The sequence below is a fragment of the Symphodus melops genome (assembly GCF_947650265.1).
Source record: "Symphodus melops genome assembly, chromosome: 15".
Lineage (NCBI taxonomy): Eukaryota > Metazoa > Chordata > Actinopteri > Labriformes > Labridae > Symphodus > Symphodus melops.
In genome coordinates, this window is record NC_136705.1 from 14,560,093 (window position 1) to 14,587,890 (window position 27,798).

At 37.9% G+C, this 27,798-nt stretch overlaps 1 protein-coding gene across 4 annotated transcripts in view; it reads right to left on the minus strand.

The window, feature by feature from the left end:
- Positions 1–27,798, minus strand: part of LOC306836455 (inactive phospholipase D5) — a 60,194-nt gene that overhangs the window by 24,267 nt on the left and 8,129 nt on the right. For 3 of the 4 annotated variants that reach the window (XM_079363533.1, XM_079363530.1, XM_079363531.1), the window contains one exon: positions 841–977. In XM_079363533.1, coding sequence (XP_079219659.1) covers positions 841–977 — 137 coding nt within the window. Of the gene's footprint in view, positions 1–840; positions 978–22,244; positions 22,671–27,798 lie in introns of those variants that run through there. The other variant, XM_079363532.1, reaches the window with a different exon arrangement.

A 27,798-nucleotide genomic window follows, 5' to 3' on the forward strand; every position in this document is an offset into this window, starting at 1 on the left:
TCCCTAGTCACAGCACAGAACCTCAAATTGCAACAAAAGCAAAGCCATCAGCATGTGAATGTGGGTGACTGTAATTGGATTAGTTCCTGATGCAGCTTGAAGTGTTGCTCAGCAGACTCGTATCAGTCTTTGTGTACATACTGTATGTGTATGCTTATCAGTGCATGAGATTGATCTCTATGCACTCCATTTATCATCAACAATGCTATTGATATCCTGTGTTATTATAAGCTGTTTATGATTCAAAACTAAGCTTAAGCAAAGTCAACTCACTTCTTAAGTAGGTGGAAATATCAACTTATGGAGGATTTTGGTAATAAGTTTGAATTCTCAATTCTTAGTTTCAATTATTCAACACCATACTGATGTGTAATTTTTTAAATCACTGATCCATTTAGAATAAAATACACATGACTACCTCCTAAATAACAATCAGGATAGAGGTGTAGCATTAAGTATCCCTTCCCAGCTGTTTTTTTTATTACCCCTATAGATAAAAAAACAAACAAACAAGATGGCAACATTTCACAATGGGCACATCACGGTGTCTTTACCAACATCTGTGGACACGAACAAATTAATCCTGGATTTTTTTTGGCAAATAACGTACATTTAAGATCATCTCTATGAGCTGCTGATTACTGGAGAATTACTTAATTCGGTTTATCTGTCATGCTTGCTTTTTTGACAGTTGCGAGATCCAAGAATCCTGTGTTTGCGTTTAAATGAATTCTCTGCGGTATTTAGCGTGTAAGAATCCTCCACAGTAACAGATCTGACCTGCCAGAACTTACTGTGAGTAATGAGAAGTCAGTTTGTTTGGGGTTGTCTTCTTCTTACCTGCAGTTCTTGCTACAGTTCTCCTCTGTGATCCCGTCTTCGTCTTCGCCCCAAACATCCACAGCGGAGAAAATCAACGCCACCAGTACAGCAAAGCAGCAAACCAGGGCAAAGATCACGATGCACTTTTGCTGAGACTGCAAAAGAAAGACGGAGAACAATATTGATTTTTAAGTTGGATTTTGTGTGTTTCAACACTATATTGTGAAAACAAGGCCAAAGTGCCCCAACCTTGGCTCCCATTAGCTTTGACAGATTTAATGCACAGCTCAGCAGGCCATAACATGATACAGAGGAGAAATTAACACAAACATGAGCAGAGGGTCGATGTTTGACCTTTCAAGATCAGGCTTTCATATACAGAACATGAAGCAGGAATGATAACAAGCTGAAGGAAAGACTGAGCAAAGAGAAGAACATCAAAGGAAACCAAAGTATACAAAATCAACCTCAAAACCAAAATATGCATTATTATAAGCAATCAGCATGGAATATTTGGTTTCGGTCCAAATAGAGAAATACAGTAGTTAGGATGAAGGAAGACACCGACATTTTGCAAAGGAAGCTATTTCATCTTTCCGCTGTGGGATTCTCTAATGGATCATGTCATGTGTATTTGCAAAAGCTGATTTCAAAGAAAATATTGTTTCTGTAAATCATCAGTCAAAGTTCCCCTTTGGGTGCAAAATGACTCTCCAATGTCCAATACTTTTGACAGGAGTGTGTTCCGGCTCCCTACTCAGGGAATTTCCCAGGGGATTCATGAACCTTTAGAAGACCCTTTAAGAAGGCAAAAGTAAATAATTGTGCAAAGGTCATTGTTGTTACACATTATGTGTATCAGTGTAGCAGGCGCCACTTTTGCCTTTACAGCACTTATACAAACCACTGCAGCATTTTAGTTTTCAATATGACAAATTTCAACTGTATGAATTTAAACAGAGAGACACTTTTAGTTCATCTCATCTTTGTGGATTTTGGTTTTCCTGTGTTTATTCTCTAAATACATCATGTATTGAGATATTGAGCTTATAAATATGGTTTATTTAAGGGCAACGTAAATCTGTCTCTAACATTTACAAAGAGCTTTGAGCCAAATCGTTCCTTATAAAACATTTATGATGTTCTTGAAATTGTGGGAAAACAAATTGAATATGTTATTTCCTTATGATTTTGAGAAAATGTCAATCATTTTATTTGCACATTGAAGTTAATCAATTTTTGTGCATCATACATTGTTTATGATTGTCTCTCTCAGGGCCATGGTGTAACATGCGATTATCAACTGACCTTCCTTGAAAAAAATGAACGATTATTACACCTCTGTGAGCGCGCAGAAGCGGTCGATGCTCTTGACTGTCATAATCTTTTTGAGGCAGTTATCTGAAGACTGGAGTTAATTTGTTGTGTGTTCAAGACAAAGAGATAATGAACCTTTGATGTGAAAGAAATGGTTGTTTCCTCTGATGACTTGTAATGTTTAACAGAGATCCAAAATGTTTCAGCTTACCACAAACGCTCAATACACCAATAACTGTTCAGTTATTGAACCTCACTGAAAGTTATTACATGATCCTGCAGACCGAACAAAAACACCAACTCAATTTCGAGTTTCTCCATAATAGTCCAATTAGGTCTAAAAACAAAAGTGTATGCAGGATACATAAATCAACATCTTGAAAATAAAGCGTTTAACATATCCATCCATCCATTATATAAACTGGTTGTCCAGTTTACGGTCGCAGGGGGGCCTCGGCTGATCCCAGCTGTCATTGGGCGAAAAGCAGAAGACACCTTGGACAGTTTGGCAGTCAATGTTTCTGCCCCCTGAGGACAAAGCAGTGTCTCCCTCAGTAGCAGTTTCAGGTATAAAAAATAACTATCTAAATAGGTCATTTTTAAGCTCGTGTTCTGGTTTGCTTTTATTGCTCATTTGGAGGCATCTGTATTTATTTCAGCATAAAACTCCTCACGGGAGCTTTAAAAAGACTCACATGAACTGAATAAAACATTATTAATTTCCTTTTTATGGCATATTAACATGTCTGCAGTGTAAAAGTTCTATTAACAGCTGCGCTTAAGAATTGAGACCTCAGTATTGATCTAGTCTCTTTTCTGAATTCATCATGATACGGGGCGGCAGTAGCTCAGTCTGTAGGGACTTGGGTTGGGAACCGGAGGGTCGCCGGTTCAAGTCCCGGCACGGACCAAGTCCGGAAACTGGTCTGGTAGCTGGAGAGGTGCCAGTCCATTTCCTGAGCACTGCCAAGGTGCCCCTGAGCAAGGCACCGAACCCCAAAACTGCTCTGGAGCGCTCGCTGTGGGCAGCCCCCTCACTCTGAGACCTCTCCATTAATGCATGTCACTAGAACCCTGTTTGTGCATGAGTGTGTATCTCGGCCTATGTGTGTGTTAGACAGAGTGTAAAAACCGAATTTCCCCTCGTGGGATTAATAAAGTGTAAATTATTATTATTATTATACCTGTAAATTCTATCAATGCTTTGTTGTGATCTTCTTCACGTGTCCTCTTGTTTTACTATTTCAAGGATATAAAAATTTTACTTTTTAACTTTTATAATATAATCCTATTATTGTTTTAATGCAGGACTGATTGTCACATCATATAGTATATGTACCTTTTACTACTTCAGTTCTTAATGTGTGCAATATAATAACCTGCAGAAGATAGATCCAGTTACTGGGAAAACGCCCACAGTAGTTGTTCAACTAAACCTTTTTTAAAAAATAATAAAAAATAACATGATCCCAGTTAAAACCGACAAAACTAATTACTCTTGAACAAAGCAGATCATTAGCACAGTCAGCTCTACCCCATTCATCATCCTCAGAGACAAATCTCATATCATACACCATCAACCTCATTGAGCTGAACAAGCACAAAGCCTTGAATATTTCATTGTGTTTATTGTTGCTTAAGAGACTTTTGCACAAATTCTCTCTTGTGGGAGTTAAATTAATCTGCCAACCAGTCAATAAAGGGTCCCCAGAGGACCAAAGAGACACTGGCAGAAACATTAAGCTTCACACAGCCATCTGGCTGAGTTGATGTCTGTTGGGGGAATAGGGTTTCTGTTTGCTGGCACTGTTGGTGGGTGGACTATTACACCTATTTGCTATCCACATTCACTTTCAGATGTCTGTGACTTGCAAAGGCTATCTCTAAGGTTAAATGAATGACCCTCCTGACTGAGGCAACTGATTCCCATTCAGAGACCTGATTGGGGAAAAAAAAAAAAAAAACAACCCCTCCCTCCCTCCATCCTCTGAACATCTGCAGCTGAAGAGCCCCTGGCTCTTCACTAAAGCTCACTCAGCAAACACTGCCTGGATAAACGGAGGTTAAATCAAATCCTCCACTCATCTGCTGGACCTTATTGCACAGAAATATGGAGGACGGTCTGCCAGACTCAAGCACCGCAAGCTCCTCATATTTCCAGTGCTCGTCTATTTCTTGCGTTCGCGTGTGATGAAGAGGTCAAGCCCAAAGTATGCAAAGTGGACAGTGTCATCTGACACTGGGGCAAAGTAAGGAATCAATACACCTTCAATAACAGGAAGCAGACTGCCTCATATATGAACTGTTGAAAGACTGGTATACTATATTAAGAGGATAATCAAGGCTTGACTGTTTTTCTTAGAAACGTATCCAATTTTTCTTCGCTGTTTCTAATAAGTTTCTACTCTCAAGAGGCATTGTGTCTAATCACAAATTAATTACTTTGGCATATGCTCAAAATTTCTGATTTTTTTTTCTCCAGAAGAAATGACAGCCTTGAGTGCAAATAGTAATCACAATTAAGAACTACTGCTTGTTGGCGCTTATAAAACCCCTGAAGAGTCCATCTGAAAAATGAGGACAAGGTGGATGGCATGGCACCAGACTGCCACACATACACAAGAAAATATTTAATCACTGTTACTGTCTCTTTTTGGCAATCATACTCTCTTTCCACACAAACATGCAGAACGAGGTGAAGGCCAGAAGGAGTGGATGTTTCTGATCAGAGGCAGAACTATTAAACTGTCTGCTCCCTCTTCTTAAATCCCTGATAAATCTCTAAGTTGTTCAGTCTGCCCTTTGCCATCTGCAGAAGTCGGCACAACCTACTCATCTAAATGTGAGATTTATCAGGCAATGCAGAAGTCATTTTGCTCCCAAGGCTTTAGAAGCACATTTAGGGAAATCGTAGTAGCGCCCACTGAGCAGCGGAATGACTTTCTCCATGGCATAGCTGGAGAAACGTATCAGTGCCCCAATTATCCTTTCATGAGTGTTTTGTCTTTGTCAAGGAACAAGGGGGACATGGAGTGGTATTGCTCAGAGGGAAAGAGACGTTTAAATCACACCAACTCTGGGAAAGCTATTTGAACAAAATATCCTCTAATTTGATTGCACTAGGAGCAGAAGGGTGGGTAGAGAGCAAGATAACTCAAGCCTATAGAGACAGAGGTCACAAAAGACAGACATGATTCATCAGCCAGTACAGAGAGGTGATTGCAGAGAGAGAAGGAAAAAAAAGAAAGAGAGAAGAAGCTGTTGAGTGTAACAGCTGATTGGGTGGAGACTCAAAATCAAACAGCCAATAGGAATATTTATACATTTAAAATGCAACATGGATTTTCTGCTTTTTCATGATGTTGTCAGGCTTGATTATTGAACTTTGACTAAACACCAAAATAGTTTGTAGTTCTTCAAATATCTTGTTGTAAAATTCACATGCCTGTGACTTTATGGCTTAACAACATGATTACTACTTTATTAATGTATCAAACTTAAAAGATACATTCAAATGTGCATTAATACCACGTTTAATCAAAATGCACCGCCAGGTATAACATGACAGAAAAATGGTACTGCATTAGATATTGAGGTTATCCTGGAAAACAAACAAATTACCGAACTTCAGTTTTGTTATTATTTTTATTCATTGTATGTTTTTGTCTATTTTTTTCTTTTTTTCCTCATTTTCATACAACTCCAGTGTGTTTTTTTTCTTTTTTGAGTAGAGAAGATGAAATGTGGACATAAATAAACTTCTCCTCCTTCTTCTTTTCATCACAGTGTTAACATTTTTTGTTTGCGATTGATTGATTAATACTTTCCCAATCAACCTTTTCGGTCACATATTGACATTATTGGCATCTACATTATGATGCAGCCAAAGCTCAGAAAAGCTGGTAAGCCGGCCCTCAAGTGGAGATCCCCAGACTGTCTATTGAAGGATACTGGTGACTTTGTTCTGAAGACTTAAAACTTGAAAGACTATACTACCTTTGATATTTGTATACTGCCATGTTAACAATGATTTTCACTGGGGAAGAAGTGAAGATCATTAGACAGTGGCTAACGTACACCATGAGCCCGCCAGAAAAAAATCAACCTACATTGATCAGCTGTGCTCTGACTCCACTTACTACATGCACAAAGGGATTGTAGTGGGGTCATAAATCTCCACCATTGCAACTGACTTGTGCAAGGAACCTTTTGTATTTTGTATACCTGTACATATCGTCACCTTGTATGCTGATCACAACTCTGTGCTTTCTGCTCAATTTAGGTGTGAAGTGTATATTGCTACTGTTGCCACCGTCTCTCTTGACTTGTGATGAGCAAAGTGTTCTAACCAAATTAAAAACAACACATATCCTGTTGTTGGCTCGTCCTTCAGTCAAAACAGATGGTCCACACAGCTGCTGCAAAGCTGACAACTCATAACCCTATACTTGTTACAGCATCAACATAATTAACCTTTAAGTGCGTTTGTTGCACTAAAAAACAAACTATTGCACAGATCCCAGTGCAGTTGGTATTAAAGCAACAATACAAATACATAATGAAAATTAAGGACACTTTGATGCATGTTTTTCTGGGTGTCTTCTAATTTTAGTTGTCTCAAAGTCAAAGTCATGCACTCTTTAATTAATGCTCCCCTGTCAGATTTGATTATACTGTGGTGTCTTTCCAGGAGGTGCAGTGGAGCACGAAGTGAAGCTTACCGTTTGTACTTTAGTCTATCAACACGTAAGCGCTAATCCTGTGAATACTGAGCCAAACAGAGATGATATGATGTCCCAATAAGATAGTTTTGGCACAACTACAATCATCCTCTGTGGGAGAAAACCTTTCATACGTCCAAAACATCAACAGCGATATATTGTATACACTTCTTTATGCGCCGCTCAACAGTCACATATGGAGACGTTGATTTATTCCTGTTTTGTTTTTTTTAGAATTATTTTTTATTAATTTCATGCTTTCCTTCATGGTCTGACAAGTGTTTACCAATTAAATTAACAATATAACATAACTTAGTTTACATGTGTCAAGTGGGAAATCAGGATCACATGAGATATTTTCATATCAACAAAAAAATACATAAATTGATAAGACAAAAAAACCCCCAACAAAAACATAAAATTAGATTAAGTACATATAATTAAATAAATATATAGACATTCATTCATTCATCTTACATACAACGCTGTTATTTTGTAACAGACGTGTTTAATTATGCTGTAAAGTTTTGGAGAGTTATCCTCAAAGGCCTCAAAGGTTTCTGCTGCTTGGTCAACAAAACTAATGCAAACATCCCTGTCTCACTTTTTAAAAAAAAAAAAAAAAAGCATTTGGTACCAAAAGAAGAAAGGTACTAAAAGATGCAGACTATTTTCACTCCACTTATCTGATCTTGTTGTGCATACTCTAGTGTGTATCTATTTATTGCAACTGCACAGTTTGTTCCTTCAGATGATGTTTCACTGCTGCTGAGCTTCACCGGGTTCTCACTGTCTCCTTTATACAAGGAACATGTCATTGTTCCATTCAACATGTCTGTTCTTCACAGCAGGGATATAGAAGAGCAAACTGCAGAGATTGGGATGCTGATTCACACACACTGTGCACAGTAAGCTACCTTACCTTCTGCAACAAGGTTTCCCATCGTCTAGTCTATTCATTGCAATGAAGCAACAAACACATGAATTAAATGGATGCAATAGGACTAAGTGAATCTCAACTCGCTAGACATTGCAGGAAACCACTTTCCAAGGTTTCTCAGTGAAGTGATTTTGGGTTCTACAATTAAAAATAAGTTTTTTTTATTCCTCACCAGTAAAATCATCTGCACAGCTGAGCCCACATCTCCTGAGATCAAGGCCACTTCTACCACAGCAACATCTACAGCTGCTGATTATTTGAAATGATGTAGTCATCCTTCAGGTGGCACATTCGGGCCTGACTATGGAATATTTTCCTTTTCATCAATTCTCTGTCTAACATTTTGTTACATTTTTAATATAGATAAACTCAATAATGACTTTTGATATAGCAAAGCATCATTCCAATTTTGCTTCTATAAGATTTATATCACTTTTATCTTTATGTGATGTCATGATGTGAAGGTTATTTACATGCAGCAGCTTTTGAGTGCCAGAGGTGCAGAGAAAGTGACAGAAATGGAGCAGATCAGACATTGCACTGACTGATTTCCAGGTGCTGAGGAGGCAGGTTTCGTTGGGTTTGTGTGGACAAGTGTGTGTGTGCTTTGATGCCGATGAGCAAAGTGCTGGGAGCGCAGTTCATTTCCAATAAACTGTCTGGTTGCACACTCCCTTACTTGTCACCTCTTTCTAGCTCTGTGTCATGAGTTGAGCCAGATTCTATAAAGTAATGCTCACCGTCGTCATACTTTGTTTACTGCCCGAGTCAGTGTCTGTGTCCTATCTCCTGTGTCTATTTCTGTCTCTGTTTTCACTCTCACCTTCCCCGATACGCTAACCTTTTCTGTTCAAGATATAAAAAGAGGCTTGTACACAGCAAAAGCAGGGATATGTTCATGTTGATTTTATTAGGTGGTGACATGATGTCCTCATGAGAGAAGTTGATTTTAGTTTCTCATCCTTAAAACAACATTGTTCAATTGGGAAATAGCCTATTGGCTTCTTGCACAGTATAAAGTACATACAGTATAGTGTACACTGAGATTACATTAGAGCAAACTCTTGAACCTTTGCCCCTTCTGTCTACATCTGTTTTCATGAAAAGAAGCTGTTCTGGCACATGGGTAGGATGAATTTACTATGAATTAGAAAAGAAAAGACATCCATCTTTATCAGAGTTCAAAGTCACAGATTTTTTTCCCCCCCAGACATCCTTAAAGTGTAACTGAGGTTCGATTGTCAGTCGAGTGTGTTCGGAGTGGATGGTCAATTTAAGCAAATGTTTCTGTGCAGGGGCTTAAAATGAAAGACGGAGCAACAGTCAAGACAAAACAAGTTGTCACATTGCTTTGAAAAGCTGACTGTGCACACAGGGGATGGACATAAAAAGCAACAGAGACTGACAGTAAAGTGGCAGCTGGAATGGACATTCTCACTGAATGACTTTGGTGCACCATGAAAAAAAATGTTTTTGTGAAATGTATTATGCGTTGCTCTTTTTACTTGCATGGTATTTGAGATATTCACCTTTCATAATGTTGTTTTTGTTAAGTTGAAGTAAGAAGAAGCCGAGTGAGAGTTAGAAAGTGATCAAATCAAAAAAAAAAAAGTTTTCTGTCTAAATACACTCATGGCGATGAGGATTAAAGGTCAAAACAAGCAGCTCACAGGCTAAATAATCTGCTCCAAGCTACTATAAGACCGGCCATAGAGCCGTTAAGCCTGATTAATGTCATCCATCATTGCTTCATCTGCTGTCACCACATTTGTTACAAGAAAATTGTGCAAGCTGTACATTATTGTACTTTTTTCCCACCTCATAAATACTAGGCAAAAAAACATGAGATAAGCAAAAATAAAATAAAACCTGGAGCTGTCTTTCTAAGAATGAACAGTGTGCAGAACCATTCCAGCCATCAAAGTCTGTCACCTCTGCTGCTGCCTGCTCCTCAAGTCTTATGGAAAGTGACACAGAGTGCTTCTCTCCAGAGAGACACTGTGCTCTTAGTTCGTCTCACTGTCTGCCTGTTCCAGTCTCCTGAGTGAAGTCAGGGCTCCAAGTGCTCTGCCAGCCGGATGTGCAGTCAAAATGATCTGCGCTTACTTAAACACAATCACAGCAGCTTGATCGGATGTTACTTCCTTAACAAGGGGCAAGCCTTATCACATAGAGAAGATCACATGCATTTGCGTTAACCAACAAGTTGTACAGTCAGTCAAAAAGAGAAAATGTTCCTGTATAACACTGTCCTTAGGGGAAATTCAAGAAAATCTTCTGCTAACAAGAACAGCAACTGTGGTAAACAAAGTAATAAGAAAAGAAAAACAGCCTATTTCATGACATTCCAAAGATGTCTTTTACTAATATGAACTACCCTTCTATTCAACTGATTTTTTTACATGTAGTGTAACATTATGTTATTTAAATAAGCAGAAAGAGCATTTATCTATCTAATGTCCTTTCTTGGAGTTTTACCTTTTTCCAGATAAATGTTTTGGCTATATGTTTTCCTGCAGGGAGGAAAAAGAGGAGACTTCTAGCGAATCATGAAAATATTAAACGCGAAGTTGTGAGTTTATGTCTATAGTAGGCAACATGTGTTACTTTTGGAAAGACCCAAGCTAGCCAGTGACAATAAACTGTCCTTTTAAACCTGCAGCTATATGCCTAGATATGTCTACACAATGTTTATCTGCCTGTATATGCCATATATTTATAGGGAAAAAGAGCCTGGCTAAATGCCACCGTTCATCCATCTGAATTTGGTTTTAATCTATACAACATAATTGGAGCTGATCGATTGGAGCAGGAACATCATCCATCTCAACGACAGGTACAGAAGAACAAGGGTATGATCTGTAGGGCTGAAGGGATACATTGGACATTTAACATTGAAGTCCCTGAGACAAACAAGGACAACAAAACCACTGTTGAAAACAGGCAACAAACTAGTCACATATGAACAAGTTACACTCTTTTACATGACATAATAAGAGTTAAAATGTGTTTATAGAGACTTATCTAATATTAGACAAATTAAGTTCAGTTAAATTGTAAGAAAATTCTTCATTCTCTTTGTATCTCAGTTTTGGTTTCTATACAAACACAATTATCATCCTATTTGTTGGTAAATTATCCACTATGTTCACTATAGATTTTTATGTAATTATTTACTTTATTTTCATATTTTTGACACTTCAGGTTTGCAGGCAGCAAAAACAGTGTTTTCAAAGCATTTCCTCTCACAGCAGCTTCCTACTACAGCTGTTTAAAAAATAAAAAGCTTTGAGAATCAGCCACTCATACTAGACCAAAGCTGCATTACAGATAATTCCCTACCGTAAACAATTTGCTGTAACTTGAAACTTCTTGCATTGTCTGGTACAGTGATTGAATTGTTGCAGGAGTCCACTAAAACAACAACAACCCAACAGCTACAATAACACATTTACTTCTTGGAGGTGAACCTGTTATTTTCCCTGCTGTGTACAGAATCTGTGCCCCTTAATCTAATTCAAGTGACAAATAGCTTTATAAATAAATTGACTGTCACAGAATCGGTTTTGTCCATAGGTGCTTGGTCATGTGAGTCTTATAAACGAAGTTGCTCTGTAATAAATTGGTTCAATGTCAATTAAAGACTGCTCCTCTGTAGAGGCGAAAGGCAAGCCCATCCATCACCTCTGCAGGCAGTCTGGTGACGAGCAAGCTTGAGCGAGGCAGCACCAGCAGCTCCAATCTCCCAGATTTACTCTTACAGTTGTGCACCCTTACACCTACACTCAAAAAAAACCACCTCATCAATTCCCTTCACTTGGGTACTATGCTCTCGTCTCTCAATGTGTCCTTATTTGCATCAATCTATATGGGATCTTTACTGGATCTTTTTCCCTTAACCATTCAAAAGGTTAACGATTGTATTTTGACAAGAGAGGCAGGGATACAGTATTTGTGTATCTTGTGTGTAATATGTGTAGGAACTCACTGAACAGATGACAATTGTAATTTATGAATTCATTTCAAGCACACTGGTGGAGGTGTGTCGAGGCTGACAGTTAGTTTGGAGCAGAGAGAAATGGATGTCTGAAGTACCGACAGACACAACGTGACAAACGGTGACTGATGAACCTCTGTGTTCAGAGAACGATGTGGAAACGTTTGTATCCCAGCCAATCAAGACTGATTAATGTGTGTGATGAGTGATTTAGAACACACTGTGAGAACGTAGATGCAGCTGACATGTTCCTTCTTGGGTCTCGTGTGATGATATATAACTGATACTGACAATGTAAATCATCAATTCAGAATCAGAATCAGTTTCATGGCCAGGTATGTTTAACACACAAGCAATTTAACTTCGGTAGACTGTGCTCTTTCTGTACAATGTAAACATTGAAACTAACAATTAGCTAAAAATATAAACAATTCATTAAAGACTAATATATACAAAGCTAAATAAAAAGCATGATGAAGTAAACTCTAAATGGAGAATTCTGACCCACAAGTCATTTCTATATATTTTACAATCCAAGAGTTGGCCCACAAAGCCTCTTATTTTGAAAGGCTAGATAATGCAATGCAGTCAGTACGATCCTCCTGCAGAGTAGCTTTTGGGTTGACCTTTTCCCTGACCTTTTTGATAACTGATTTTAACTGTGTGTGTGGGTGCGTGTGCGTGTGCGCGTGCGCGTGCGCGAGAGAGAGACAGACGGGGGCTGCAGAGATGGAGAAAACCTTGAAAGTGATTTACAAAGTAAAGGCTCCAAGTTTGACATGATGAATTATAAAGTAGCATTTAACTGAAAAAAGTGACACTTTGCTTGAGAAAGTCCGGTGACCGGAGAGAATTACAGCCTTGTGCTTGGTTTCAGCTCATAAATTCTCATGTGATGAGAAACAGTGGAGGCAATTTAGTTGTTATGTGTTTTCCTTATGTCCCTAAGTGAGCCATTGTTGAGCTGAAAAATACAAACACATTGAGGGCAAATCTAAGAACTGGCTCAGGGTCACACTTTGTTAATGCTCTTCAGATGCCCTCCACTCAAGAACATTTGAGTGAAACATGTTATAAATCATTTTAACAAATCATTAGGACTAATAATTCACATTCCTGCAGCCAAAGTGTTTTGTAGATAATTTAATCTTTTTTTTATTATAAGGACCGTTTCTTCTGTAGGAATGATCTCAACGTAAAACAACATAATAGAGTATCTGGATAACTGTTTGTTAAAACTCTTTGAGTGCGACTTGCATAAACGACACTGAATTGGGGTGTTGACCAACCTCTTGCAATGTTTATGTTCTGTACTTATTCAGAGAAAGCTAACTGTTTGCATTGGTAGATGGACTGGATGTTATTTCCTTAACAAGGGGCAAGCCTTATTAAATCGAGAAGATACGTTTATGATGATTGTCTATTGTCCAAGTAGACCACTGGACTTCCAGACAAAAGCAGCTGGCCATGCAGTACGTTTCTCAGAGCTAAAACATGAACAACAGCTGATGATACTCTTGGAAGAGTATGAAATGTTAAGACTACAAAGGAAATCCAGTTGACTTATTACAGAGTCCAGCATGTTGGCTGACGGCCCTTTTTCCATCTCTGGTTAATTTAAAAATAAAAAATAAAAGTCCAGATTCTAGGCCTCTTGTCAGTATAGTGGCTAGAAACCCAGACCTACATATCTTTGAAGATTTTCCACAATCAGTCTGTGGGACGGCTCTGTCAAGTGTTTTGGTTTTCTGATCTCTTGTTGATTACTGTAGAACAGTCATTCTTTACAATAAACCCTCACATCTATTCGTGTTAACCAACAAGATGTACAGTAAATCAAAAAGAGAAAATGTTCCTGTATAAAACTGTCCTGAGGGGAAATTCAATCAATTCTTCCGCTAACAAGAACAGCAACTGTGGTTTAAAAAAAAAAAAAGTAATGTGAAAAGAAAAGAAGCCTATTTTCTGACATTCCTAAAGATGTATTTTACTTTGTGAACTTCCCTTCTATTCAACTGCTTTTTTTGATTTTATTTTTTTAATTTTTAGTGTTACTTATTAAAAAAAACTAACTTGCATGGTTACAAGACTGCAGGGTTACCGTGTAAGAAAAAAATGCATCAAAGAGAATCTCATTTCAATAAACTAAACTTAAAATATCTCCTTAATGACACTTTCTTCTTCTGCTACTGACCTTTACTTTCCATGACAATGTTGCACAATCTGATCTGGGCCGTTACTTCTTTTCACAAGTTGTCCTGCTTCTTACAAGGAGTATGTAAGACTCCTTTTTACATAAGTTACAATGTCAGCCACTGTGATGCACTACATGTACTTTCTCTTCGCTCTCCCTCTCTGTCTCCTTCCTTTGTGAAGCAGCTGTTCCAATCAATGCCAGCCATGCTCTTAAAATCAATAAGTCAATTATAGTCCCATTAAAATGACATACGAGTCCTACAGGCCATGATGAGACCCGAGCCCACACCAACCCAATCATAGCTCCACTCAGTCAAACCCTGTCAGAGACTTCCTCTTGGTCCAGCACTTGGTTGCTTAAGACACATAGCAGCACAGCATTCATTATCTGAGCTAAATATGCCTTTCTCAGCTCTTATACAACAAGGATTTTGATTTATGCACAAGATTAAGTCATGCGAAGGCCTTTTGTTTCTTTTTTGCTGGGTCGACAATAATAAGAAAAGAAACATGTATCATGAAGTTATCCTCTTTGTTTACTTCGTCCTATTAGAATATGCCTTTAAAAAAACGTATCCCAAACAGCATCCTAAGGGTTAGTTGTTAAACTGTGTTATAGAACAGAGAATATACAAAACAAAAACAAAAAAGTTGCTGGTGTATCTAAATGGTTGACATTGGTGATGCCCCATTGTTTTGTTTTTTTTGTTTTTTTTCCCCAGATTGATTTATTTTTGACTTTAGAAAAACAGCAGTTTAACCGGAAACCGTTGTGTTCTTGTCTTTAAAAGTATTTTTTTCTGTGGGATACTTTTCTGAAGATGCAAAAGATTCGTCTGTGCTGTATGTTTAACATGGAGCATATTTGACAAATAAAGCCTACCTACCTAAATTGATACAATTGTTACAAAAGTAATAATATTTCCTGTATTGAGTTGATTAAGTCTCTTGGGTTTGAGATCTTATTAGTTTTTACATTGGGTGCTGTGAATGATGGCTGTGACTTGAGGGTAGAGATGTTGTGAATTTGAACTTTGATGAAAACAACTTTTTTTCTCTGGTTTCATCTCATATTCAACTTTTATTTCCAAAAAAATAAGCAGTTTAGTTTCTTTGTTTAATGATCGTATACTGTTATTTTGAGATTTATTTGATCTTGAAGAGCAACTCTTAAAGATAAGACAAATACACATTTTAGCACTTACAGCTTAGTTCAGCTTCCCTGTCGTCACACACATTCACACAAAAACACACAGACTCTATTTCTCCTACTCTATTTACAATTGTTAAGCTTTCAAAATAGAACCGATACTCCTAACTACAGATAACATGTTCCTGATATCACATTCACACTGCTGCTGTAACGATACACAAGATTTTGTTGACTACAGTACTCTAGGCTTCACTGTGTCCTCATCTTACTGAAAAGCAGATGTTTCTGCAGACCCCTGCGTTTTTCTCCACACTTCCGACCAAGAGCTCTCATTTCCTGCCACTGCTCTTCTCTGCAGATCCATAACAGCAAATGTATCCTTTTGCCATTGGTCACGTAACAACCAAATAAACATCACAGCTTGTGTGTGTGTGTGTGTGTGTGTGTGTGTGTGTGTGTGTGTGTGTGTGTGTGTGTGTGTGTGTGTGTGTGTGTGTGTGTGTGTGTGTGTGTGTGTGTGTGTGTGTGTGACTGTATTTGTTTTGGTGGAATAAGCAGGATGTTCAATTACACTTGCTCAGCTGGTTTATACAGTGTATAGTATCTACCCTCTCACTCTCACTCTCTCTCTCTCTCTCTCTCTCACACACACACACACACACACGTACACACGTGCATGTATCCTTGCCAGAACTGTTTCATTAAAGCTCTGCCAGTAGAGCTGCTCAGGCTTGATCCCTCAACAAGCTACAGGCTTCACAAAATTACCACGAGGGCAGGGAACAAAGCCAGAGAGAGGCAGATGATCGTACACGGACTCAAATTAAAGGCCCAGGTCCTTATCTCTACTGATCAACACAAATATGTTCAGATCTTTACTGATCTGCAACAGGCTCATGCTTGTTAAATCTTACTTCTTAAGAAGCATTCACTGAAAAGCAGATGTGTCTAAATTCTCTGTATAACAATGCACATTAACATTTAATCAGCTGTCAGACCATAGCTGATGGGGTCTGGCATTGTATTACTGCATTAGATATGGTCCACACTGCACTGTCAGAAACATAGAGGAGGACCCAAGTGTAGAAACTGAATAATGTATTTCACAAAAAAAGCAAAATAGATATGTATATATGACTATAAATATGTCCAAGTATCAATCAAGATACAAGGAAATGTCCAACTGAGAAAACACAAGGAGAAGTTTCAGGCATTTCATATGATAAACTTACAACAAGCGTTAAGGAACACTGAGACTAAATAGACTCATGGGTCATCAGAGACATGTGAGACGAACAGCACAAGTGAAGACAACCAGGGCAATCCAACACAAAACACAGAGCACCAGAGAAGAACGAGACAAAATTAAACAAGGAATGAAATCTAATCTCTGAAAATATAAAACTGAACAAGACCAAATCATGACACACACATACAGATGTTTTTCATACAGATGTTTCCTTTTTTATGTATGAACCTAAAACCTATACTGAAATGAGATTGGACAAATCAAAAAACTAAACTCAAAAACCCTTTCCTAACCAAATAACTTGTATCTCTATACTCTTTGTGTTAAAAAGTATTGTTTAGGAGGAAAATATTCAACTGAGATTATAACAATATTTATGTTATATTAAAATCGACACCAACTGCAGTGACAGATAAACATGAAACAAGCAAACTCAGCTCTGTCACTACACTTTAACTCAAGAAAGAACAACACTAGTATTTTCTGCTGCTTCAAAGTCAGAGTTGGTTGTTTTTTTTATTGCTGAATAAAGCTATCACCTTGGGGACAGAGAGATGAACCGTTCTCCAGAAGGTGCTTCTGAGCAATATCTGCAGTGCAGCCATAATAAAGCTGAGCCACAAATCTTCACTGTGACCTTTTCAGAGCCGTGTGGCCAGTTTACCTTTTCATGATGCAGAAGTTTGTGAAGTACAGCTGTCTTTGCTCTGCATGTAAGCTTGTGACCTTTGAGCATCTATAATTAATTACAATGCTTTTCTTAAAACCTATATATGAAAATAGGTCAGTTGAGGAGAACAAGTTGTTTGTTTGGTTAGTAGATCACATGTCTGTGCATGTCAACCCTGTTTTTTTACCCATATTTATCAATTGAAAGTATCTGTGAAAGAAATGAGACGCTTTAAATGATTCGATCAGGATTCATCGCAAGGCATTACATAAAAAAAATTACAAACAGTATGTATTTGGCCATGACCAAAATAGTAAAAAATAAAATAGTTGATCATAGTTGTGTTTTTTTCCTTATGAAATTCAAAACTACAAAGGTGCCATCATCACAAAATAAATTGTACATCATTCATTTAGCAAATCATCAACTTGCTGCAATATGCAATTTCATTTACATATTTAACAGAAATGTTCACTATGGCAAACAATATTTCTGCAGAGCATTAGCACATTAGAATTGTAGTAATGAACATGTATGCATGCTGACATTTTTTAAAATCTAAAAACACAGAGGGGCTCACATGGCTGCATGCTCTTCTGTACGCATTTTATTGACCTGTTACCATGAGATAAACAAATGAACAGGCATTTTGAATAACCCTCCTGTTATGTTCATTTGTCAGGAAAAGCAATGGTGCTCCCGGGTCAATTTGCATGTTTAATTATCCAAAAAGATGTCTAAAACCAAAAAACTCCTAACAAGCAGTGTGAATATTTCTTTACTAACTCCATTACTAATTATACTATCAATATTTAGTGTAATGGTGTTCCTTACCTCTAACAGGTAATGGTTCAATTAGGATAATACACTCATTTTTCATGAAAAAAAACCAAAATGTTTAAACAGTTTTTAATGTTTCACTAGATGATTACTTTTGAAAGATTAACATATAAAACACCATAGTTTTACATAACGTTGAAATTTTGTTTTACATACATGCACTGTAAACCATAAAAAAGTATGTTCTGTTAAACCATTTCTGGTTTTAGCTCGGTGTATGAATTGTACAGTTTGTATTTTGTGTGTGGCCATAATAGCCCGTCATCCCTGTGTGCCTCCTCTCCCTCATGATCTGCTGGGTGTGCTGAAGCTCCCATTAATGATCTGGCACTTCAGGTCATTTAGTGATGGTGCTAATGCCAGAACAGGAAGAAAGCTTCAAATCCTTTGAGTCCTGGCTTTTCAGCACTGATAATTAAACTACAACATTAAACTTGCTTCTCATCTGCAGTTCTGTTAACCCCATCCAGCTGACTACTTGTGTTCAAATAAGTCAAAAACAGAATACAGAAAAAGTGATTGATAATCTCTTTGTAAAGTCAAATTAGCATGGCTTTTGAGTGCACAGTGACAAGAGCTTAATGAAAATTGATGCAGAGTGAAACTATTGAGTCATGAAATGACTGAGATGAGCCTTCACACTTTAGTTGTTCAAAACACTGAATTATCAACAACATGAACAACTGAAGAGCCTGTGCACACTGAATAACAAGTACAACCATGAACAATCTCCACTCTTTACACATAAGAGCTGGATTTACTGCTGTGAATAAAGTACACCAGAAGACTCACAACAATGCCATCCGTCACTAAGGAAACAGCTATTAAACAACATTATTGTACTGATACTTATAACCAAATGGAAATTTCACCCTCTGCTCTCCTCTCCTCTCCTCTCCTCTCCTCTCCTCTCCTCTTCTCCCCTCTCCTCTCCTCTCCTCTCCTCTCCTCTCCTCTCCTCTCCTCCAATGCAATAAAGGTCCATCCATAATTAATGCTCTGATATATCAGACTGTGCGTTCTCTGTTAAGATCTTGTAATGTTCTGAGAGGTGTCATTTGTTTTGGCTAGTTAAAACCTTGTTAGCACAGAATGATGGATAATGTGTCTGTTCGGGTGATCGTAAGTGTGCGTTGGTGTTTGCGCGTCCAATCACTAAGGAAAGGAGGAAGGAGCTGCTGGCATGGCATGCTGCATGGAAGAAAAAAAAAACAGTATTCTTGTGTTTCATTTTTCCTTACTCAACCATATTAAATGCACCACTCACACACAAATGGGTTGTGACTTTCATATTAATATTTCACAATAAAGAACCACATGCTTCTCTGCTTTTGGTCATGATGCATTAAAGGTAGGCTTTTAATCTTGGTATCTTGAGAAGAACTCTAGTAAAAAATAAAAAAAAAAAGTGCCCTCTGGCTTTAGAGTTTTTAGACTTTAATAAAATCGGTGCAAGATTAAAATAACACCAGACTGAAGAGTGTGTCTCGGTACATTTTTTGTGAGTCTTTGATCCAAGTAAGAATCATTGTCTCTCATGTGACACTTAACTTTAGCTTTCCACCTGCCACGTGAGTACACTGCTTAACTGAGCTTTCTGAGAGTGATGTTTTAATAGTACATAAAAAAGCAAAATAGAGGTGGTGGACAATACTGTGTTATACTGATGGTTGTTCCAAAAAGGAAAAGTAACAAACATGATTGCAGCATTGTTAAGAATAAAATGAGTTAAGTAGACTTGCATCGAAGTCAGGTTTAGTTAGTAATCTGAATTTTAGTCAAAGACACAATGACCTGACAGAGTCAGCAAACTATGTTTTCAATTGTTAACAAAAAAAGACTACTATTAAGTGTTTGAGTACAGGGGTAGACCAGAGTCAGATTTGGTCCAAGGATTTTCTATTATTTCCTCACAAAGCTTGTCAATAGCACACCTCTGGCTGCAAAAGAAATAAATCATGTTGCACTGCATCAAGCTTCTGTGATGTTACCTTGACACAATATCACACTTTAAACAGCTTTCAGAGGGACAACCAAGGCAGCACAAAACATGTTTATGGACATCGACTGGATAGTGCGGCTTCATTTTTAAACTTTTTTTTTTTTTGCTTTTCTTTTCAGAGAGTTTCTGTGAAAATGAAAATCACTCTTCTACAGCTCAACCAAGTTTCCAGCATACACATAAATTAGCAGTGTGGACTCTGTCCTTATGTAACAGGAACAGGGAGATATATATATATTCTGAAATATAACTATACATTTGTATATCTATTTTGTAGAGTGTGTTATTGTGATACATTCAGGTATCTCCATGGGCACACTAAAATTATATGCCATTTAAAAAAAAAAAAAAAAACATTTATATCCCTGTGTAAATACAAACATTTCAAGCAGAAATACAACAATACTAGTACACATGCCCACTCAGTTATCTCTCCAAATGCTACAAAATCCTTCACAGTTTTTATAGTATTAAAAAAGTTAATTGCAGATACATGTACCTATGTGCATTATGATGTGAATAATAATCCAGTCAAACTAGAAAATAAGAGCTTTGCATTCAGTTAAAAAATACTTTTCTGCTTCAGTACCTGTACTTAATTATGTACATCTATGTGACCTATTTTTGAAGAAATGTGTCCGAGGGTTAACACGCTGACTTTGGATCTGTCCCATTGTCTTTCACTATCACGCAGGATTCAACACTTTGGTTTTCATGGACATCATTTCAGGTGTTTTGGGCACCATTGTCTGCTGGCTCTTTGCAACATGGTCTGATGACTCCGTGGTCTTTTTGTGTGTTTGCACTCTTGTATGTGTGCCTGTGTATTGATGCAGAACTGTGAATCTATGTACCCAGCATACTGATGCTGGCTGTGAGCAGAATTATGAAAGACTCTCTTTACTCTCTGCCACAACACCTTTCCTCTCTGCTTTTCTTTGCCTGTCTTTTTTGACTCTCCCTCCTTTTCAATCACTACACATCCCCCACGTCTCCTCATCTCCTCCTCAAAGATGCACATTCTGAGTGTCAGACGTGGCCAGGGTGAAAGAGGGACGGCAATGAAAATGAAACGACGAGTTGCATTAAAAAGGAAACCTTTACATTCTCTGTAAAGAGGTTGGGATCATTTGAAGCTCTTCAATATCGTGTTGTCACACATACAGGGAAAAAAAATCAAAGTGCAACATGGTTACACAGCTGCCCTGTTTTGTGGACTCACAGTGAGTCACTCTTAAACATAAAACAGGAACTCAGACTCTTTTTTTCTCATCTTCTTTTCATTTGATTTGTGATGAAGTTTGCGATCACGTCACCCCTTCAATGTTCAGTTAAAGAGACATTTCACTATTTTGTAGAGTCTGTTATTGTATTCAGTGTAACAAAACGTCGTCGTTTCTAACAGTAGATTGTAAAGTCAATTAAATCCAAACTATGAAAATTGTAAAACTTGTTTTAATCATTCTGCTGCAATTTAAAAAAAAAAATTCTGCAACTTGTCAGCCAAATCACATTCCTTCTAATTAAAAATGACATGTCTGTACGATCACAGTTTGCTTTGAACTATTAATGAATGATGAATTGTAGCTTCCAGTATCACTAATTACGAGTCTTGCCTATAACTGTATGTGTTTGTGATTAAATGTCATTATTCCCATTTCAAAAAAAGTAGTCAATGATAGAAGGACACATCCATGTTTAAAAGTCTTGCTTGCTCTGCGGAGCATCAAAGATGAACATCAAAAGGTTCAGTATTCATGTTGATACGCTGCACTAATACTAGGTTTGCTTGAAGGTTTGGCGCATGCAGTTTTTACCTGAGGGCATGTTTATGGAGTGCACAGCGGTCACAATAAAAAAAAAAAAAGTTTACATTCACTCAATGAGTCAATGAGCCACACTGCACATGTGCACATGCACGAGATACACGCAGGAACCTAGTTCTGAGCTACTGCTTTTATACAAACATCAGCATAACCGTTTAAAGAGGAGACACCAAAAACATGATCCTGATGCTTACAAGCAAGATGCAGTTGGAACACCTCAAGTACAGCTGTCTGTGAATCAGACACTATATGCAACACAGCTTCTCTGCACACACTTACTCATCACTAAGCTGTGATCAACTTATGCTCAGAACACCCTGCACTCACTGTGAGAAACATTATCAGTGTCTCATTAGCAGAACACATCGTGAGCACAACAGAGTCAGATGGACAGATAGTTTGATGGCTACAGTCATACAATAAAATGAAAGCAAGGGACATGATTCCAATTCTTAACCATGCTTTACACACACATAGGAAAAAAAATGTATTCATAGCAAGTAAAGCTCACCTTCATGTTGTATCCCTCTATTGCGAATCCACTCTGAAGCACATGCTTTTTTCAGAACGTGTGTGAGGACAGAACAGAAAGAAAATGTTTGTGTGTGTATGCATGTGTGTATGCTGTCGCTCCCACTCTACCTCTGGAGTCACAAGAGAGGCAGAGGATTGGGTCCCTTTACGCAGCTAAAATGTATGGGTTGTAAATGCACTTGTGTGTGTGTGTAGCCCCACCTGCCTGTTTTTTTTTCAGTGAAAACTCTGAAAGAAAAGGACACACCTAAATCCTAACATGATGCTCTCTGCCTCCATGTATCACGCTCGCCTCTTGCTTCTCTCTCCTCTGTGTTTCCTGTCCTCCCTTCTCCCCTCAGTCTCACTTTCCTCCTCTCCTCTCGTCTCTCCATATCGTGTGTTCGTCCACTTCCTTCTAACTCTCTCCACCTCCCTCCCTCCCTCCCTTCCTCCCTCCCTCCCTCCCTCCCTCTTTCTCACCACACTCTACCTCTAATAGAAAGCTCACATTTCTCCGTTCTCTCATGTAGACACACAAAGAGGGAGGTTGGGGAAACAAGATAGATGTTCCTCCTTTCCCCCCTTTTTTCCACCGTCCATCAAACCCCCTTTTTTTCTCGTACACTCTCGCACCCTTGTGTTTACTTTCATATATCTTCCATTCATGGTTAAAAAACAGATACTACATACCTATTTTTTTGTGAACCAGTATTGGTCTATCTTATTCAGATATGGAATCAGAGATGCAAAAAATGTTCCGAATAACATCTCGTATTGATGAACAGTATGAATAACAGACTCTGAAAGTAAAAACACAATCATAATGTTATAAATGATGACAAACTCAAGGTTTATTATATAATCCTTTATCTACACCATTTTTTCTAATCACACATGGTGTAGTTATACGTATGCAAACACACACAAAACAATGTTCATGCCTTCTATGTCCTGTTTTGCATCATAGAGCTGCACAGAATGAGATGTTATACAAGAGTGAATCTCGTTCATTTCGAGTGAGTTCATAATATAAAGCAAATATGATGTTGTGTAATTATTGAATGCTTGCAATACATGTCTAAAGTGAACAATGGCAATGTTGTCAGCACTCTAACACTGCAGCTCCTGTTGGCATGCAGAGAAGAATAATGGTCAATCTTTTAACGTCAGTGTGCCCTGCAGCTATGCACTGACAAAGAATGGCCAAAAGAGGGTGCCATTAGACTTTACAGGTGTAAAGTCTAAACGAGAAGAGACGAAAAGAGAAGGAAAGAGATGAGATGAGACTAAAATCAGTCAATTTGTGTTGGCCCCCCCAAGAAAACACTTCACTGTCAGTCCTGATTTGAAATGTTATGAAATATCATTTCAAGGAATGATTATTAAAGTATTGGTAACCAAAGCTGTCACACAATGGTAGTAAAGTAAAACCCTAAAATATTTCCCTCTGAAATGATATGGAGTAGAGCAGTGGTTCCCTACCTTTTTTTTTTCTTGCTATCTAAATCTGACCTTCCTCAGGACCCATACTTCAAAAAGTGATATATTGCTGACAAAAATCGACACAAAATTTGTTTGTTTTCATTGATAAAGTCCCGACAGAATAGGCCTACATGCTTATTCCAAGAATAAACAAAGCCTCAAGCCAGCCTGAGATCTTAGGTGCTCCCAACAGGGGGCCTGAACTGCAGATGAAGAACCAATGGAGGAAGATAGAGGTGAGTAAGAAGATAACACTCTGATGATGTATGATTCTTATCTTTCTAAACTTCATTTAAGTACTTCAGGAAATGCATTTACTTACATCCAACATCCATCGGGATACTTTTGAGTTAAGATGCCTGGTAATACTTTGGCCATCGTGCAATGTTCTCACAATATTTTGCTGCTCTTCGTAGCATGTACAACATGAATAGAGGGAAGATAAAATTAAAACTCAAAGGTCTGTAGAGTAGTCTGAAGTTCTACCTTCAGAAGACAGTATGATAAGTGGAGAGCACAGAACAGAGAGGAATAATAAAAAAATAAAAACGTGCTATGAATTGAAGAGTATAAAACAAAGTAAAGAATCTTTGATTTTTAAAGGCCTAATAAATCCACTGACTTTTACAACCACCTAGTGTTGTACTACTATACTGTATTGGCAACCTAAGCATGTACATTAACAGCATTTACTGCAACTGTCTCTTATCCAGACAATGTTTATCTTCAGATTAAAGTTCTCTCTAAGATTGTACGTGTCATGCATTTTAAAGAGAGTCTTGTTTTCTGAAGATATTTTAAAGTTCCTTTGGTTGATAACAATTAAATGTAAAACACTTAGTTTTAGCTGACTCTGCAATAAATGAAACAAAGGTAGGCTTTACTTGGGCCCGTCTTAAGACTACAATGTTTGTGTATTTGTGTCTGAGAGTAAGAATTATTGGCTTAGGTCATTTCCCAGCCAGCCTTCAGGTACCACCTCCAGTATCCACCATGTCCTCAGGTAGCTCATGGGGAGCTGTCAGATTCTGGGCTTCATCACGGGTCAGGCTGCTGCCTCCCTCCGGTCATTGTCAGTGATCACTGCTTGAGGCTGGGCCGCATGCTGATGTGTATTACATATTCTGCATCTACCAGCTGTACTCTGTTTGGATGTTTTTTTTCTTTTTTTTTTGCAACATTCAGTCAAACACAACTTGTTTTATTTGATAAGCAAAAGCTCCAGAACTGCTTCTGGTATTTGTTTTCTTTCTCTGTTGTCATTAAAAGGACAACAAGATAAGCCAGAGCCTCGGTGATAAAAACTTACTGTGACTTTAACTAGGATCTATACAGTACTGTAGCATTAACAACATACTGTACACACATATGGTCGAGTCATCTTTAGCAGCATCTTTACTCATCTCCTGGTACTGTGTTAGTGATAGTCTAACCTTTTTCCCCCATGAATTGCAAAGAAGTGAGCACATTATGATATTCATTTCCTATCAATTCTGGTGTATAAGACTTAAGAAAGGACCTCTGCAAGTTTACGTTTCAAGGTATACTGTGGCCTTTAGTCTGACTTTTCACAGCAAAATTAAAGGGGAAGACCAAAAAGCTGAAAATAAAAAAAGGCATACATACGTATGTTAAAAATCCACTTCACAAATCACTGTGCATTTATGTTAAAAGCTGTGGAAAAAAATAATTTGGGATCTGTTGCAGTCCTGTTCTAAGTCTGTGTGTCTTGACATGTGCCATTACTAAGACAATTTCAGTTCTTGTGGGACTAACTGTCAGAAAGTGACAGCCTGGAAAAGAGTTCTAGCAGCACCAGCTGGTGATTTGTTTCAAGAAAACACAGGCAGATTTTAAACCATTTCACAGCAGGATCTCAGGGGTGTGAAGGTATACATTTTAATTGGAGTTATGGGACTGATGTGCAAGATGCAAAGTTATCAAAGATTTCTCACGTGTCATGTCTCCTCAAAGCATCACTTGTGCTTGTGTTTGAATCATCGCTTGAAAGAAAACATCATACACAATGTGAATAATAAATCAAACTCCCCATTTGTAGAGGAAGTAATGTTGCATCAGAAAGAAACTGGCCTGACTGCTAAGAAGCAAAGATTCTCTTTACATGAGTCATCACACATTCAGAACACAACTATACACTCATCAACCACATCAATATTAGATATTAGAGACCTAGTAATAAAAGCGCAGACTGATTAACGATCCCTCCATGCACATATGAAGATATTACATTCTGCAGCTCTGCTTCGTTCGCCTTAATGAACATATCAGAACAAGAAGCACTTACTCAGCGTCCAATATTAAATCTATTAAGACTGAATTTTTACCTAACTAGATGAAAAGCAGGCTAAATGGAATATTACATTTCATTAATAAATGCCAATCCTCTTTAAATCCTCAGTTGTGAGCTCAGTGCTGACAACATTTAAAGACCCACAGAGGTTCGCCCTTTTGAAGATGTAGCGATGACATCAAGTAGATATTTTTGCCTGCAGGTTTAAATCCCTCTGACATACTGATGACATAGATTCACAAAACAGGGAGCGCCCAAAGATCACACTTTTTCTCCTGAAATAACTATCCTGGAGACTGTGACGGGTTCAAATTACTTTGTCTAATTAGTTCACATCGTGAAAAGGCATGGGCATGGCATCAAATGGATTGTATTTATGAATCTGCTTTGTTATGTGGTGTTCTGTTGGTGTGTGTTAAACACAGATAGATATAAAAACAGAGAAAGAGAGAGGACAAGAGGGATAACATGTTTGCAGTCTATTAAGATGAAGACGGAAAAAAAACATCCAATTAAAGTAATGTCACACGAGAGAGCTAAAGTTCACATGTGGGAAACTGACAGGCAGCATGTATTGCATCCTGGGGAGATATGCAATTAGTAAGTGTTTAAACTGTGTTTAATATTACACGGAGACACGCCTTGTTTCATATGAGACAAAAACTCCATCCTCTCTTCATGGGGTCAAAAGAGTTTCATTGCAAAAACTGCGACAAAGATTTGTTTGAATACAAACATCATACAACAAGAGAACATTTATACACTCATCTTTATTGAAACCATTATCTGTTATACTTGTTGCCGGTTTGTGTGTGTGTAGGTCTGTGTGTGTGTGTGTAGGTGTTTATGTGTGTGAGAGAGAGGGAGAGAGAACATCAGTTTATTACTCTGAAAACATACTTTGTAATATTGATACAAGATATTGTACCTGCTATCACAACAACACAAATATTTTCAGCAATCAGAAGTAATATTTTATGCAGCCAATAGATGATATTCCCTGATACATCTGACAAACTTTGTCTGTTGTCTCTTTCATTTCATTATCCACTGAGTTCAAGATCACTGTCATGACTGGTGGAGAGAAATCATAACTTTGAAAGCTAATTGAAATATATTCTGATGATGCGGCATAGCACTCTTGATTTTTGATTACACACTAACAGGTGGATTAAAAGGGGGGCCATGTGTTTAAACTTCTTTAATTATGTTGTTTGGGGATAATAGTTTTAAACAGGTTTAAGGTTATTTTACTCGAGTATATACTTATATACTTATACTTGCTTGTAATGCTAATTGAATAGAAAACAAAATACATTTCAGATTAAGCCACAAAGCAATGGCATTACGAATAGTACGAGTGTTCCTCCCTGTGAAATGGTTCAGCTAATACACCTGTGTAGATGAACACTGAGTGAATATGCTTAATGTGTCCATATCACTATAGAGTCACACATTTTAGCAGCAAACATACCAGAGCGGGGAAAACCTTAATTAAAGCTCGCTTCTGGACACAGTGTTAAGTTGCTGTTTAAGTGAAGTGAAGCTGAACCTGAGCCAAGCTGTCACACAGAGAGCCAAACACAGTGAGCATCAATCTTATCGGTACTAGTATCGAACACAATGTGGAGCAGGAGATGGATGATGGTGAGCTCCAAGCCAAAGGCTCCAACATATACATATCCAGATTGGCTTCTCACTTTTAAATACAACCACGGAACCAAGGAACATACCCTTCAAATAGAATCAAAGCTAT